At 51.6% G+C, this 13,614-nt stretch overlaps 1 protein-coding gene across 1 annotated transcript in view; it reads right to left on the bottom strand.

Moving 5' to 3' along the window:
- Positions 1–13,614, bottom strand: part of COL5A3 (collagen, type V, alpha 3) — a 53,110-nt gene that overhangs the window by 12,743 nt on the left and 26,753 nt on the right. The window contains exons 35-57 of the mRNA XM_011954960.1: positions 12,104–12,157; positions 10,826–10,870; positions 10,555–10,608; positions 10,397–10,441; positions 9,461–9,514; positions 9,307–9,360; positions 8,795–8,848; positions 8,563–8,670; positions 8,322–8,411; positions 8,004–8,057; positions 7,039–7,146; positions 6,810–6,917; positions 6,675–6,728; positions 6,004–6,057; positions 3,872–3,979; positions 3,742–3,795; positions 3,488–3,541; positions 3,325–3,378; positions 3,139–3,192; positions 2,488–2,595; positions 690–743; positions 462–515; positions 109–162 (exon numbers count right to left, since the gene is read on the bottom strand). Of these exons, the coding sequence (XP_011810350.1) occupies positions 109–162; positions 462–515; positions 690–743; positions 2,488–2,595; positions 3,139–3,192; positions 3,325–3,378; positions 3,488–3,541; positions 3,742–3,795; positions 3,872–3,979; positions 6,004–6,057; positions 6,675–6,728; positions 6,810–6,917; positions 7,039–7,146; positions 8,004–8,057; positions 8,322–8,411; positions 8,563–8,670; positions 8,795–8,848; positions 9,307–9,360; positions 9,461–9,514; positions 10,397–10,441; positions 10,555–10,608; positions 10,826–10,870; positions 12,104–12,157 (1,530 nt within the window). The remainder of the gene's footprint in view (positions 1–108; positions 163–461; positions 516–689; positions 744–2,487; positions 2,596–3,138; positions 3,193–3,324; positions 3,379–3,487; positions 3,542–3,741; positions 3,796–3,871; positions 3,980–6,003; positions 6,058–6,674; positions 6,729–6,809; positions 6,918–7,038; positions 7,147–8,003; positions 8,058–8,321; positions 8,412–8,562; positions 8,671–8,794; positions 8,849–9,306; positions 9,361–9,460; positions 9,515–10,396; positions 10,442–10,554; positions 10,609–10,825; positions 10,871–12,103; positions 12,158–13,614) is intronic.

The following is a 13,614-nucleotide window of genomic DNA, read 5'->3' as shown; positions in this document are numbered from 1 at the left end:
GTGAATTGGGGGCTGTGGGTGAGTTGGGGGCTATGGGATGAGTGGGGTCTGTAAGGTGAGTGGGGACTGTAGGTAAGCCGAGGATTCAGGAGGTGGCTTATTACTCACCCTCTTGCCAGGGGGCCCGGGGGCGCCGGGTTCCCCAGAAGCTCCAGGCGGACCCTGAAGGAGACAAGGGCACCACTTTTGGTCTCAGCTAACGTTGTTTGAGCCTGACTGTTTTAGGACGCCTAGGACCAGAGGACAGCCTTCCCCAAGCATCACCCGAGCAGCAGGCACTCCCACCTCCCACCTACTGCCTCAAGCTGCTCACATTCCTGGGGGTCCCCAGAGAGATGAAGCGGGAGCATCTGCAGGGACCTTGGGTACCCCACTAGCTCACTCCCCTGCCCCCCAATTCACTCACTCATTAGCTCCCCAACCCCCAATCTCAGCACCACACCCTCTGTTTTCCCACTCACCGGTCCCCCAACATCACCAGGGTCTCCCTTCTCCCCTGGGGAACCATCTATGCCCTGCATAGGGGGAAGACAGAGTTGTGAGGGGTGATGAGGGTACGTGAGAAATAGGGTGGGCTGGGGGGCAAAAGAAGGTTATTGGTTCCACTGTCAGGGTCCAGGTCTGTGGGGGTGGGGAAACGGGGACAGAATTAGGAAATATGCCAGGATTGGGGAGGGGGTCACACTCACTGAAACTCCAGGGTCTCCTGGGGGCCCTAGATCTCCGGGGAGCCCCGTGGGGCCCTGGAACACAGAATGATTAATAATCACATCTCTGAATTGTGGAGCAATCATGCATTTATGGAACAGATCAACTGTATCCAGGAACAATTTGGTTTCTGGGGACACATTAGTGAACAAAACATAAAATCCTGGCTTGGTAGAGCGAACATTCTTGTGTTTCATGGGTGCAGGCACTGAGCTAGGAATGCTGCACGCATGATCTTACTGCAGCCTCCTCCCAGCCTCCCAGCTCGGGTCTCACAGAGAAAACTGGCCATTCATTTGTCTATTCATTCATTCATCCAACCATTCATCCATCCATCCATCCATCCATCCATCCATCCATCCATCCATCCATCCATCCATCCATCCATCCATCCATTCATCCATCTATCCATCCATTCATCCATCCATCCATTCATTTCATCCATCCATCCATCCATCCATCCATCCATTCATCCATCCATCCATCCATCCATCCATCCATCCATCCATCCATCCATCCATCCATCCATTCATCCATCCATTCACACACTCAGAGAAGGGACACTCCAAACAATGCGATTCAAGTCGAGGTCCCACAGATGCTAAACCCCTTCCTGACCTCCACCCACCCCAAACCCTACTGTGGTGGAGGAAGGGCCTCAACCTTCGCCTCAAGGCCAAATTCCACATCCACCTCAAATCTGATCCAATTCAACCTTAACCTTTACAACAACGTTAGAATGATCCGCTGTGAAATCAACTTTCATGCCATTCAGTGATGTATAACCACTGTACATTTATGTTTCATTCACACGTTTATTCACTAATTCACTCATCCATCCATCCATTCATTCACTCATCTCTTCAGTCATTTTGTTCACCTATGGATCTATCCATTCATTCATACTCATCTCTTCAGTCATTTGTTCACTTGTGGATCTATCCATTCATTCATGCATCCATTCACTCATTTACTTACTCGTTTGTCCATTTGGCCACTCATTCATTCATCCATTCATTCACATTCATGCATCTATTAATTAACTTATTCATCCGTTAATTTACTCATGCATTCCTTTATTCATTCACTCATTTATTCGTACACATTTATTCATTCACATATTCATATGTCCACTGATTTATTCATTTTTCCATTAATTAAATTCACTCATCCACCCATTCATTCACTCATTCATCCATTCATTCACTCATTTGTTCATCCATTTATTCACTCATGTATTCATCCATCCACTGAGTTATTCACTTGTCCATTAATTAATTCACTAATTCATCCATTCATCCACTCATTCATTCATCCATCCATCCACCCATTAATTCATTCATCCATGTTCTGGGGGTTGCTCATGAGATCAGTAAATTAGAGGATGCAATCCCTGGCTAGAAGTTTGGGAGAGCTTCGGCCAGGCGCGGTGGCTCACGCCTGTAATCCCAGCACTTTGGGAGGCCGAGGCAGGCAGTTCACGAGGTCAGGAGATCGAGACTATCCTGGCCAACGTGGTGAAAACCTGTCTTTACTAAAAATACAAAAAATTAGCCAGGTGTGGTGGTGCGTGCCTGTAGTTCCAGCTACTCGGGAGGCTGAGGCAGAAGAATCACTTGAACCCGGAAGGCAGAGGGTGCAGTGAGCTGAGATCATGCCACTGCACTCCAGCCTGGTGACGGAGCAAGACTCCATCTCAAAAAAAAAAAGTCTGGGAGGACTTCAAGTACACTCAAGTGCCCCCTCCCGTGTCTGCCCCCACTTCCCCCCAGGACTCACCACGTTCCCTTTGGCTCCATCCTCTCCAGGGGGACCTTTCTTGCCTGGGGGTCCAGCAGCTCCAGATGGGCCTGAGTCCCCCTTTTCACCAAAGTCTCCCTTGGGCCCCTTTACAGAAAGAGGTCGGAGGTCAGAGTGGTCTGGACTCTCCAGGCATCAAGGATTGGCATACTTGGATTCAGGCATTGGGGTGGTCTGGGACTTTTCTGGGGTCAGGGTTCAGAGTAGCCTAGGTTGTCCAAGGGTCAAAGGTCAGAAGGAGCTGGGACTTATGACAGTGAAAGATCTGGACAGTCTAGGTGCCCACTGGTCATGTGCAAGGTCGGCCTAGCCCATGTGCTGCTCTTGAGCAAATTAGAAGAGGGGCTCCCTGTGGGCAACTCATCCCCAAGTCAGGACTCATGACTCAGATTTGAGCCCTCACCTATCTCCTGGGCCACGCAGTCTTGTGTAGTGTGCAACCTACAGAACTGTACATAGCAGCCCTATCTGAGACCTTCCAGGTGTCCTTCCTCAAGGTAATCAGGGATGGCCACAGGACAGGGGTAAGCAGATGACCTTGGACTGCCCAGAGGTCAAAGTGGCCCAAGATGCTCAGGGGTCAGGGGTTCCCTGAGTTGGGTGCAGGGACCACATCACACAGTCACTCACCGGGATGCCTGGGGCTCCTGGAGGCCCTGGGTCTCCAGCCTCCCCTGGCTCACCCTGCAGGAGGCAAAGTGAGAGTGGGGAAAGGTCCCATCCTAGCAGACAAGGAGGGGCTCCCCAGAATGTCCCTGCCCAATTGGACTAGATTTATCTCTTCCCCCCGTGCAGCCCCTGCCTTCCCTCACTCACCTTCTCACCTACAGCGCCTGGCTGACCAACTCCTCCAGGCAGTCCTGGAGTGCCCTGGAGAGACAGCAAGAGGTAAGAGTGGGACAGTGGAATCCTAACATCCTCTTCTTAGGAAATGGGTGTCCCCATTTCTGAGCCATCCTGGCCTCCCAAGAGTTCTCACCTCTGATCCACTGGGACCCTGGGGACCCCGAGGACCTGGAGCTCCATGGGGACCCTGTGGAAGTTCAGCATTAGTATCCAGTGACCATAGAGCCCACCTCGCCCAAAAGACCACAGTGACCACAGATACCACTCTCGATGCTGGTGACCCTCAGGGCCCTTAAAATGACAATGTCCCTCAAATGAATCTAATGCCTGCCCCCACCCTATAAAGCCACCATCCTCCCGCTCCCACCTTCCTCTGGGAGTGCATACCATGGACCCGACGTCTCCGACCTCCCCTTTCTCTCCGGGAGGGCCTGGCAGCCCCTGTGATACAAAGAACCAAGATTGGGGCACCAGGTAGGCAGAACCAGAGGTGCCACCCCCAAACCCAGATACCCACCTGTAGTCCAGGAGGGCCAATCACCCCCACAAAGCCTCTGACTCCATCATCTCCTTTCTGCCCAAAGAGGCCTGGGGGTCCCCGGCGCCCCTGAGCCCCGTCTGCTCCCTGGAAGAATACAAACCCGGCCACATTTAAGGTCTGGGTCAGGGATTAGGGTAGATTGAGTCTCAAGGGTCAAGACTGAGGTTAAGGGTTGGAGTCAGGATTCAGATTAAGTTTAGGGAGGGTCAGGGTTGAGTTGGAGTTGGGGTCCAGGTTAAGGAACAGGGCTTGGGAATGAAGTCAAGGGTTGAGTCAAAGTGTTAAACAGTGAGTCAGATTTGCCGTTGAGGTTCAGGTCATGGGCAGGGTTCAAACGGGGTTTAGATGGAATTTAGGGTTGGGTTTGAGGTTGGAGCCAGGGTCATATTCAAAGTTTGAGTTCAGGTCTGGGGTCAGTATTGGAAGAGTAGGTCAGAGTTGAGGTTAAGGATAGGGCCATATGTTCCTATTGTATGGTAATAAACGCAAAAGGACAGGTCTGGGTCAGGGCTTGGTTAAGAGATTGGAAGATAAGGCTTTTGTTTGGTTGGTCATTTTTGTTTGTTTGTTTTTGTTTTGCTTTGCTTTGCTTTGTTTTGTTTTGAGGAGTCTCACTCTGTCACCCAGGCTCGAGTGCAGTGGCGAGATCTCTGCTCACTGCAACCTCTGCCTCCCTGGTTCAAGCGATTCTCCTGCTTCAGGCTCCCGAGTAGCTAGGATTACAACCGGGTGCCACCGTGCCTGGTTTTTTTTTTTTTTTTTCTCTCTCTCTCTTTTTTTTTTTTTCCTTTTTTGAGACGGAGTCTCCCTCTGTCACACAGGCTGAAGTGCAGTGGTGCAATCTTGGCTCACTGCAACCTCTACCTCCGGGGTTCAAGCAATTCTCCTGGCACAGCCTCCCAAGTAGCTGGGATCACAGGGGCCCGCCACCATGCCCGGGTACGTTTTTTTGTATTTTTAGTAGAGATGGGGTTTCATCATTTTGGCCAGGATGATCTTGAACTTCTGACCTCAGGTGATCCACCCGCCTTGGCCTCCCAAAGTACTGGGATTACAGGCATGAGTCACCGTGTCTGGCTGAAGATAAGGTTTGAGTAGGACTAGGTTAAGGTCATGAGCAGAGTTGAGACTGGGGCTGAAATGGGGTTCAGAGCTGGGTTTAGGTTGGAATTTAGTTCAATTTTAGGGCTGAGTATATATTGAACATCGATATAGAGGGGCAGATCAAGGTTGGGGATGAGGATTGAACCAGATTCTGGGGTTGAGTCCATATTCGGTGTTGGTATTGAGGAGAAGACATGGTTGGGCAGAGATTGAATCAAATTCTGAGGTTGAGTTTACATTGGGTGTTGTCACTGAGGGGAAGTCATGGTTGGGTTGGGGTTAGGCCAGATTCTGGGGTTGAGTTCACATTGGGTGTTGGCATTGAGAGGAAGACATTGTTGGGTTGGAATTGACTCTGATTCTGGGGTCAAGTTCATATTGGGAGCTGGTATTGAGGGGAAGACATGGTTGGGTTGAGATTTACTCAGATTCTGGGGGTGAGTACATATTGGGTGTTGGCATTGAGGGGAAAACATGGTTGGAGTTGGGATTGAGCCAAATTCTGGGGGTGAGTTAATATTAGTGTTGGTATTGAGGGAAAGATATAGTTGGGTTCGGATTGGGCCAGATTCTGGGGTTGAGTTCACATTGAGTGTTGACACTGAGGGGAAGACGTGGTTGGGTTGAGATTGTGCCAAATTCTGGGGTTAAGTTCACATTGGGTGTCGGTATTGAGAAGAAGACATGGTTGGGTTGGGGTTGACTCCGAATCTGGGGTTGGGTTCATACTGGGTGTTGGTATTGAGGGGAAGACATGGTTGGGTTGAGATTGAATAAGATTCTGAGGGTGAGTTCATATTGAGTGTTGGTATTGAAGGGATGACATGGTTGGATTAGGATTGACTCCAATTCTTGGATTGAGTTCACATTGGGTGTCGGTACTGGGGGAGGATCAGGGTTGGGTTTGAGGTTTGGATTGAGTCAGTGTGCTTCCACTGTCATTTGCTCCCACTATCCCTCCCATCAAGGATCCAGAGAAGGACTGCAAAGCTGGGGGCACTCACCGGGGGACCTGGGTGTCCTGCAGGACCCCGTATCCCTGGTTGTCCAGGTGGGCCCTGGGAGAACAGGAAACAGAATCAAAAAATTCCCTCAGGTTTAAGATTAGAGAGGGCACTGGAGCTATCAATCACTGCCTCCCAACCCACATCCCCTACCAGGCAGCAACAGCTACATCCCCCCAAATCCTGTCTTCTCAGCCACCGACTGACGGGATCAGACAAACATCTGTCCTAAGCCAAGCCCTGGACATCAGGACCTTTCCTCACAAGTTCCACCAAGACCCAGGGACGAAGCTGGCTCAATGGTACAAGACACTGGGTCTGACGTTTGCGGGGAAGTTGGGTATCAGATACCTCAGTGCCTGCCATGCAGAGTCACGGGCAGAGGGAAGGACATGTCACTAAGAATGGAGAAGGAGGTTACCCGCACCCCAGTGCCTTTCCAGTTCTTTGGGAGCCCCAGCTATCCCTATCCTCTCCACATTTGGGTTCTGTGGACCCATTGCTCCAGGCAGCTCAAGTACCTTCTGTTGCATGTAGGTATCAAGATGGTACCCTAGAAGGCAGAAAACTCCATGGCCTCTCCTACCCCATGAAGAATGATCTCTACATCCCTGGCCTCCTCTCTCTTCTGCTACCCACACCACCCCGCCTCACTGGGGATCTCCACTCACTGCATCTCCTTTATCGCCTTTACTCCCCTTGTGTCCAGGGGCACCCACATCTCCCTGCAGAGGAAATGGGATGAAGATGCAGCTTCCATTCACCCCCATCCTCCCCTGGACCCTTCCTCTCTGTGAACCCCTCACCTTGTCCCCTTCCTCGCCAGAAGGCCCAGCAGCTCCAGGGGGTCCCAGAGGCCCCAGGGGCCCTGGGATCCCATCTTTGCCGGTGGGGCCAGGGGGGCCACGTTCTCCCTGTTGTGGGAAATGGAAAGGGGGATGTCAGGGCAAGAATGTCCTGTGGGAGCCATGTCCTGGGATGTGGCAGGGCCAGACCCTGAGGAGGCCCTAAGAGTGGGATGGGCAAGTCACTTACCGGGGACCCCTTCTCGCCTGCAGGGCCAACGGGGCCTTGGCTGCCACTTTGGCCAGGAAGTCCAATGCCTCCTGCTGGGCCCACAGGACCCCGCTCACCAGGGGATCCCTGAAAACAGGGTGACGAATCAGGAATAATACCAGTAGTAGCTCTCCTTCATGGAGGATTTTCAAGCCACCAGGCACTGAGTTCTGTGGTTACCAGGATTATATCTAACCTGTTCCCTTCCTGCAGCGGCCAGAGGGTGCCTGTGAGCACTTGAGGGGCTGGGCACATTCCTCCCCTGCTCAAGAACCCTCCATGGCTCCCATCTCACTTAGAACAAAAGCCAAAGTCCTCCTGGTGGCGTATATATATATATATATATATATATACATTTGTAGAGACAGGGCCTGGCTATGCTGCCCAGGTTGGTCTCAAACTCCTGGGCTCAAGCGATCCTCCAGCCTCAGCTTCCCAAAGAGCTAGGATGATAGGCGTGAGCCACTACACCTGGCCCAAAAAAAGGGGTTTTTATATGCTGGTGGCCAACACACAGGTAAGTATTTGTTGGATAAATGATCTCAATGAGGTTTGTGATCACACACGAGAGGAGGCTTCTCATCATGGCTATTTTACAGACAAGGAAACTGAGGCTTGCCAAGGAATACCACGGCCCAGCCAGTGAGCAACAGAACTGACCTTGGCTCACTGCAACCTCCACCTCCCAGGTTCAAGTGATTCTCCTGCCTCGGCCTCTAGAGTAGCTGGGATTACAGGCATTCACCGCCATGCCTGGCTGATTTTTGTATTTTTAGTAGAGACAGGGTTTCACCGTGTTGGCCAGGTTGATCTCGAACTCCTGGCCTCAAGGGATTCGCCTGCCTTGGCCTCCATCATGGGTTTTATCATGACAATGTCAAGCTTCCAAGACACCTTGAGTTTCCTCCACCCTGCCCCCACCCAGCACAGGGGGTTATACTTACATTGGCCCCCACAGGCCCCGGGGGGCCCTTATCACCCTTCAAGCCAGTAGGTCCCTGAAGTAGGAGATAATTCACAGTCAAGAGACTCCCAAGGGTGTCCCCAAGTCCTGTCTTCCTCTGTGAGGAGCTCACAGTCCCCACCTCTCTCCTGGGACTGGACACTGAGCTTTGAGGGGTCTGCCTTCCCCAGCTCTCTCCACCATTTTTTTGCTTTCATCATTTCCCACACCCCAAATGCCATTCCCGCATCCCTCCCCCGACCCCCCCCATCCTTTCCTTCTCTAAGGGACACGCAGGAGAGTCTCCAAAGATACTCACCGGGTCCCCGGGGCCCCCCTTGGGGCCGGGAAAGCCCCTGAGTCCAGCTGGCCCTTCCTTCCCAAGGGGTCCTGGTGGTCCCAGTTCCCCCTGCAGGAGTGCAGAGGAGGGAAGTCAAGCTCCAGGGAGGGGATGTCTCCGTCCAGTCTGTGACTCAGGGCCCCCTCCCCCACGAGACTGATTCTGAGCCTTTGGTTGATCTTGAATGTTCAACCAAGATCTCTAATGGACAGTGTCTCACCTTTGCCCCCTCTCTGCCTTCCAGGCCAGGAAGACCTTGTTCACCAGGAGGTCCAGGGGGGCCTGGAGGCCCCCTTTCACCCAGAGGTCCCACTTCTCCTGTCTTTCCCTGGTGAGGAAGAAGGTTCCTCTTGAGTTGGGGTGGCCCAGGGGAGTCGCTTAGGAGTCCAGCTTTCCCCTAAGTATCCCCCAACTGGTACAAAACAAGGGAGGTTTATGGAGTCCATTCTGACCTGAGGGCCTAAGACACCAGCTGGTCCAGGCGGGCCTGTCTGACCTTGGAAACCCTAGAGAGAAAAATTAAATGGGGGTAGGGGGTGTTACATGGGGAAGGGATGGAGGACGGGGAGACAGGGAAGACCTGATAGGATCAGGAATCTGGCCACTGGTGCGGTGGCTCACGCCTGTAATCACAGCACTTTGGGAGGCAGAGACGGGTGGGTCACTCGAAGCCAAGAGTTTGAGAACAGCCTGGCCAATATGATGAAGCTCCGTCTCTACTAAAAATACAAAAATTAGCCAGGCACGGTGGCACGCGCCTGTAGTCCCACTCAGGAGGCTGAGGCAGGAGAACTGCTTGAACTTGGGAGGCAAAGGTTGCAGTAAGCCAAGATCGCCCCACTGCACTCTAGCCTGGGTGACAGAGTGAGACTGTGTCTCAAAAACAAAACAAAACAAAACAACAAAACACACACACACACACACGAAAAAAGGATCAGGAATCAAAGGTTGAGGGGCTACTCACCAATTCTCCTCTCTGCCCAGGGTGCCCTGGTCGCCCATCTTTACCTTGGTGACCCTGCGGATGAGGTGGGAAAGCGTTGGGGCACAGATACAGGGCTTCCTCCCTTCCCACATCCTCCACCCCCCCAACTCCCAATGAGGGTGACCTCACTCACAGGGGGGCCCTTTGGCCCAGGGAATCCTGGAGGGCCTTGCAGACCAGGGAGGCCCTGAAATGGAACCGGAAGTCATTGTCTCATCCTTCCTGCCTCTCTGCCCACTCCCTGAGCCCCACACAATGACAATAGGATCTAGTGCACATTGAGTGCTTACTGCATGCCAGGCATGGGCAGGGCATTCTCCGCACAGTCAGTCATTTTATTCACCACTGCGGCTGGGAGACTGAGGTTACTCCCATTTTACAGAGGAGAAAACTAAGGCACAGAGAGGTTAAGTGACTTGCCCAAGGTCACACAGTAGGTGAGTGGCAGAGCCAGCACTTGAACTCATGGCTCTCTGACTTCAGAGGCTGTGCTTCTTTTTTTCTTTTCTTCAAGATGGAGTCTTGCTCTGTCACCCAAGCTGGAGTGCAGTAGTGTGATTAGCTCACTGCAGCTTCCAACTCCTGGGCTCAAGCAATCCTCTCATCTCAGCCTCCAGAGTAGGTGGGACTGCAGGTGTGCACCACCACACCCAATTAAACTGTGCTCTTACTACTGCATTATAGTGTCTCTTCATCTCTTGGGCTTGTCCTCCACTCAGAATCTCTCTCTCTCTCTCTGACACACACACACATGCAAATGCGCACACACACACACACACACACATGCAAATGCACACACACACACGCAAATGCGCACACACACAAATGCACACACACACGCAAATGCGCACACACACACACAAATGCACACACACACACACGCAAATGCACACACACACACGCAAATGCAAATGCGCGCGCACACACACATGCAAATGCACACACACACATGCAAATGCGTGCACACACACACATGCAAATGCACACACACACGCAAATGCAAATGTGCGCGCACACACACACACACATGCAAATGCGTGCACACACACACACACACACACACTCTCACCTTTTCTCCAGGGATCCCAGGGGCCCCGTCCTGGCCCACATCGCCCTGCGACAGAGTGAATGAGACTCAGGCCCCAGAACAGACTCAACTGGGAAGAACTGGGAGGGACTGGCTGAGCCTGAGGCATGGGGGGCCTTGACTGCCCACCCATCCCATACCTTGGGGCCTGGTTGCCCTGTGGCACCCGGTTGCCCCCTCTCTCCACGGGAGCCCTGAACAAAAAAAAAGGCAAAGATCAGATATGAGGGGGTGGGGGAGCCTGGGAGATGAGGCCAAGTCTTCCAGGTCCCCTCCCCTTGTGACTCCCTCTCCAGGGACATTGATATAACCCAAACCCTTTCCCTGCCCTCTGATGACCTCTCCACCACCTTTCCTTCCCAGCCCTGTCCCCAGGTCCCAGCAGGGTAGGGGCACTCTCTATTTTCTTACTGGTGGTCCCCGCTCTCCTTCCAGGCCTGGCTGTCCTGCCTTTCCCTGAAAATAAATTGTGAGAGAGAAAGCAGAAGAGAATTAGGGTGCAAAGGCATGATGCAAACACAAAAAGGCACCCAATCACAGACCCAGAAAGCTGTCTGCCACACATTTATTCACAAGCCTTTCAGTCATACACATACACACAAATACAACTTATACTCAAAACCACACAGATCTCAAACACACAATTGTAACTATGATTGCATCTACAGAGTCCAAACGTGCAAGCATCTTTGGCCACAGAGACATATATTTATCACAGTTGTGCAGTATGCGTACATGATTGCATGCAATCATGGCATGCGTTTGGCAATCCACAGCCTGAAGATGACACAGAACTCATCATGCAATGCATCTCTTGCACACATGCATATACACTGTCAACATATGCAGGCCCAGATTCGTCTGAGGACTTTGTCCTGATAAGCACAGCAGTATACATACACTCATGAAGGTAAATACAATGTTCATTAACACTGTTACAATACACACATAACAACACAAATACAATACATGCCTGTATACACATCACTCAGTGTGCACGGAAACACACACGTGTGTATACACATGTCCTTTCATGCATGTGTACAAGCTTCTTGCACACATTCATGCCCACCATCATGCAAAGTGCATGCAGATTCATGCCCTTGTTCACCCAGGCACAGGCCTGCAGGCTGCGGCATTCAAACCCTGTCTCATTTATATTGAAAGATACATGAGGCCAGGTGCGGTGGCTCACGCCTGTAATCTCAGCACTCTGGGAGGCCGAGCTAGGCGGATCACGAGGTCAGGAGATGGAGACCATCCTGGCTAACACGGTGAAACCCCGTCTCTACTAAAAAATACAAAAAGTTAGCCGGGCGTGGTGGCGGGCACCTGTAGTCCCAGCTACTTGGTAAGCTAAGGCAGGGAATCGTTTGAACCAGGGAGGCTGAGATCGCACCACTGCACTCTAGCCTGGGCGATAGAGTGAGACTTCGTCTCAAAAAAAAAAGAAAAAAAAAAAAGAAAGATACATGAAACACACATACACATACTTAAAGTCATATTCATGTTAATACCATGTGTAATCACCTACATGTGTCATGCATTGCATACAATAGCAAGTGTGCACACAAGTGCTTCCAGGCATAGACACAGACACTCAGGGTCTACCCATGATCAGACACAACCATACATGCTGTTTCCCTCAGACAAGTTCGCCCCTCTCCCTTACCCCCAGTCATGACTCACCGACTTCCCTTTCTCTCCTATGGGTCCCAGGGGCCCGGGAAATCCAATGGATCCCTGAGTGGAGAGAATTAGAAAGAAGACATGAGGGTGAGGAGTGAGTGGTGGGTGGAACTAGCCCCTCATACCATCCTTTGAGGCATCTCCAGGTCACTGATTCCAGAAGCTTCCTTGGTCTCTACAGCCCCAGCCTCCTACAAGGCAGCCCTCTTCTCTCCTCTCACTTCCCCTCCTCCCTTCTCGTTTCACTGCAGCAAAACTGACCTCCTCGATGTTCCTTGGGCACAGCAGTATATTCCTGCCTCAGGGCCTTTGCACTGGCTGTTCTCTTTGGCTGAAATTCCCGTCTCCTAGGTCTCCACAAAGTCAGCCACTCCTGACCATTTAGATCTCATTCAGATGTCACCTCCTTAGAATGCCTTTCTGCCACCATCCTGGCTTCCACACTGCCGAAGTTACCCTCTGTCTGTCACATTGTGGCATTTTGTTTTCCCAAGAACAATTGCATTGAAATGACCCTTACTGACTTGCTTATTCAATGACCGTTTTCCCCCACTGTAGCATAGCTCACTGGTCTTATACCCCACTGCCTAGCACACAGTGAGTGCTTTTTAATATTTGTTAACTGACTCCAGTCCATGCCGGAGGAACCGTTCTTCCACCTGAGGGAAGACATCACAGGCTCTGATATCCTCTCCCATACCTCACTGTGCAGACTGAGTTCAGATCAGAAAAAACAGTCGCCCAAGTTACCCAGTCTGTGGTGGCATCCCACCTCAAAGCCCATTTCAGGCTCCTTCTACTCTCCCTTCCCATCTGGGGTTTCCATGGTCCCTATACTCTTTTTTTGTTTGTTTTGTTTTTAAGAGACAAAGCCTCACTTTGTCACCCAGGCTGGAGTGCAGTGGTGCAATCATAGCTCACTGCAGCTTCAACCTTCTGGGCTCAAGTGATCCTCCCGCCTCAGCCTCCTGAAGAGCTGGGACTACAGATGCACGCCACCATGTCCAGCTAATTTTAAAAATAAATTTCTAGTAGATATGGGGTCTCACTATGTTGCCCAGGTTGGTCTTGAACTCCTGGCCTCTAGCGATTCTCCTACTTCAGCCTCTGAAAGTGCTGAGAGTACAGGTGTGAGCCACACACCTGGCCCTGACACTCTTCGAGGGTCCTGAACACATGCACACAAGGACTTTCTAAAACCTTAGTCTGTGCCAGGTACAGTGGCTTACATTTATAATCCCAGCACTTTGGGAGGCCAAGGTAGGAGAATCACTTGCAGCTGCGAGTTTGAGATCAGCCTGGGCAACATAGCCAGACCCTGTCTCTGTAAAACATTAAAAATTCATCAGGTGATGTGCACCTGTGGTTCCCAGCTACTCAGGAGGTTGAGGGAGGACGACTGCTTGAGTCCAAGAATTGGGGGCTGCAATGAGCTATGATTGCACTATTGCACTCCAGCCTGAATGACAGAGCGACACCCTGTCTGAAAGGAAAGCAAGCAAGCAAGCAAG

The sequence above is a fragment of the Colobus angolensis genome, unplaced genomic scaffold (genome assembly GCF_000951035.1).
Source record: "Colobus angolensis palliatus isolate OR3802 unplaced genomic scaffold, Cang.pa_1.0 Scaffold39, whole genome shotgun sequence".
Taxonomy (NCBI): Eukaryota; Metazoa; Chordata; class Mammalia; order Primates; family Cercopithecidae; genus Colobus; species Colobus angolensis.
This window is presented reverse-complemented; position numbering and strand designations above follow the sequence as displayed.